General features: G+C 36.8%; 1 protein-coding gene across 1 annotated transcript in view; it reads right to left on the bottom strand.

Moving 5' to 3' along the window:
- LOC106868987 (probable C-mannosyltransferase DPY19L3) overlaps positions 1–2,100 on the bottom strand; it is a 29,297-nt gene that overhangs the window by 6,348 nt on the left and 20,849 nt on the right. The window contains exons 11-12 of the mRNA XM_014914471.2: positions 1,415–1,482; positions 362–444 (exon numbers count right to left, since the gene is read on the bottom strand). Of these exons, the coding sequence (XP_014769957.1) occupies positions 362–444; positions 1,415–1,482 (151 nt within the window). The remainder of the gene's footprint in view (positions 1–361; positions 445–1,414; positions 1,483–2,100) is intronic.

The raw sequence follows: 2,100 nt of genomic DNA on the forward strand, positions 1-2,100 counted from the left end.
TCAACAAATTTCATTCAACAAAAACAATAACAATATTTAACAAAAACATCTTTAAATGATGGTCTGACCGTCTGCCAAGCAAATGGGAAGCAGTAATTGAGGTAGATGGTGAATATGCTCCGGAAGAATCATTTAAAGACGTTTCTGTTACATGTTATTGCTTTTGTTGAATAAAATTTGTTGAAAAAAGCTGCAATAATTATGCACCGACCGAATACATACACACACACACACACACATCTAAGAAGAATAACAAAATAAAGAGTACGAAGAAGAAGAAGGAGAATACAAAGAAGAATGAAAAATATGAACAACAAAGAAGTAAAGAAAAGAAGAGGAAGAAAAGATATGAAAGACATACTTTATCCATTCCATTAAATCAACAGTGTCTGGGTCCCAGAATTCTTTGAGGTCTTCAAGTTCTTTATAGACACCTGGTAATACCTGGAAACAGAGCAGTAGAGTACATAGATGTAGTAAGTATTTAGAATAATACACCTATGATGGAGAGGGTTCCAGCCGTGACCACCCTAGCTTTTATTCATTTAGTCATAATAAGACTGTATAATTCAATAATAGCCTGCTGTTTTTCTTTAATAGCAGAATGTAATTTAAAGGAGATTTGGCTGCTATTTTTAGCAAGTTGAATGACACAGGTTACATCATGGATTAATGCCTTCATTACCACATTTTTATTCAAATCCACTACTTTTGTTTCAATTAATTTCAAAAATGACAAAAAATTTAGTAAAATGATTTTGTCATTACACTGTGCAACATGATTTTTGTTCTTGGGTACCAATTGTTATTTCCCGTTTGTCTATCCCGAGAAAGTATGAAAAATGGCTAATATTTCCATCAAACTATGCTTTTGTTATGATATTTCTTCAAACCCCAATGAATCCCTCTCAGAACATGGCTATGATGCTCCCCAACTACTTCTGCTCATCATCAGAGATGCTCATATTGTCAGCGACTAAGGGACATGCTCAAGTGGTTAAAGTCAAACAACTGACAAGCAAATCTGTGACATTGAGCAGAATATTTGCTATAACGATATTTCTGCTTCAGCACCTCGACACAGAATCTGTGTGAAATGTAATGGAAAATAGGTGAGTTTGGAAACATTATTGTCAAGGTGACAACAACAAAGTTTGAGGGAAATGGTAGTGATTTCGTTTGATTTCTAGATAGAAGCAAATAGAAAATAACACTTACTGACCAAAGACAAAAAAAAAAAAAGAAATTTTAATTTTGTTACACAGTGTTATTAAGCTAAGCCGGTGTATGGAACATAAATTAACAAGAGATTCTGATGGATGGTTTTAATTTACATCCCTTGAGTAAGTTTATGTATTATATGACCAGGGATAGAATTGGGTAGGTTGGAATCAAAATAAACAAGAGAACTTACAGTGTAAAGAAGAGATGCCAGGATACTTCCGATAACGAAATGACGAAACAGGAATACCTGGAATAATAGAAATTATATTTAATTCTGATAGTTTTCATCATCATTTACCGTCTGCTTTCCATGCTGGCATGGGTTGGACGGTTTGACTGGAACTGGTAAGCTGGAGAGCCATACCCGGTTCTAGTCTGATTTGGCCTGGTTTCTAACGCTGGATACCCTTCCTAATGCCAACCACTCCAAGAGTGTAATGGGTCCCTTTTACAGGTGCCCCTTACGTGCCGCTGGCACAGGCCATAATTACGGTTTCACTTGGCTTGAGTCTTCTCAAGCACAGCAAAAATCTTATAAATAGAAGAAAGAAAAAAGTGAGACATACCCTAATACTGAAGCAGTCATTTATTTACTTGTTTTTCAGTCATTAGATGGTCATGCCGAACTGCTAAGTTATGGGGACGTAAACACACCAGCATCGGTTGTCAAGCGATGGTGGGGGTACAAACACAGACGCACAAACATATACACACACACACACACACACACACACACAAACACATATATAATATACATATATACGACAGACTTCTTTCAGTTTCCGTCTACCAAATCCACTCACAAGGCTTTGGTCGACCCGAGGCTATAGTAGAAGACACTTGCCCAAGGTGCCACGCAGTGGGACTGAACCCAGA

Source organism: Octopus bimaculoides, chromosome 27 (genome assembly GCF_001194135.2).
Source record: "Octopus bimaculoides isolate UCB-OBI-ISO-001 chromosome 27, ASM119413v2, whole genome shotgun sequence".
NCBI lineage: Eukaryota > Metazoa > Mollusca > Cephalopoda > Octopoda > Octopodidae > Octopus > Octopus bimaculoides.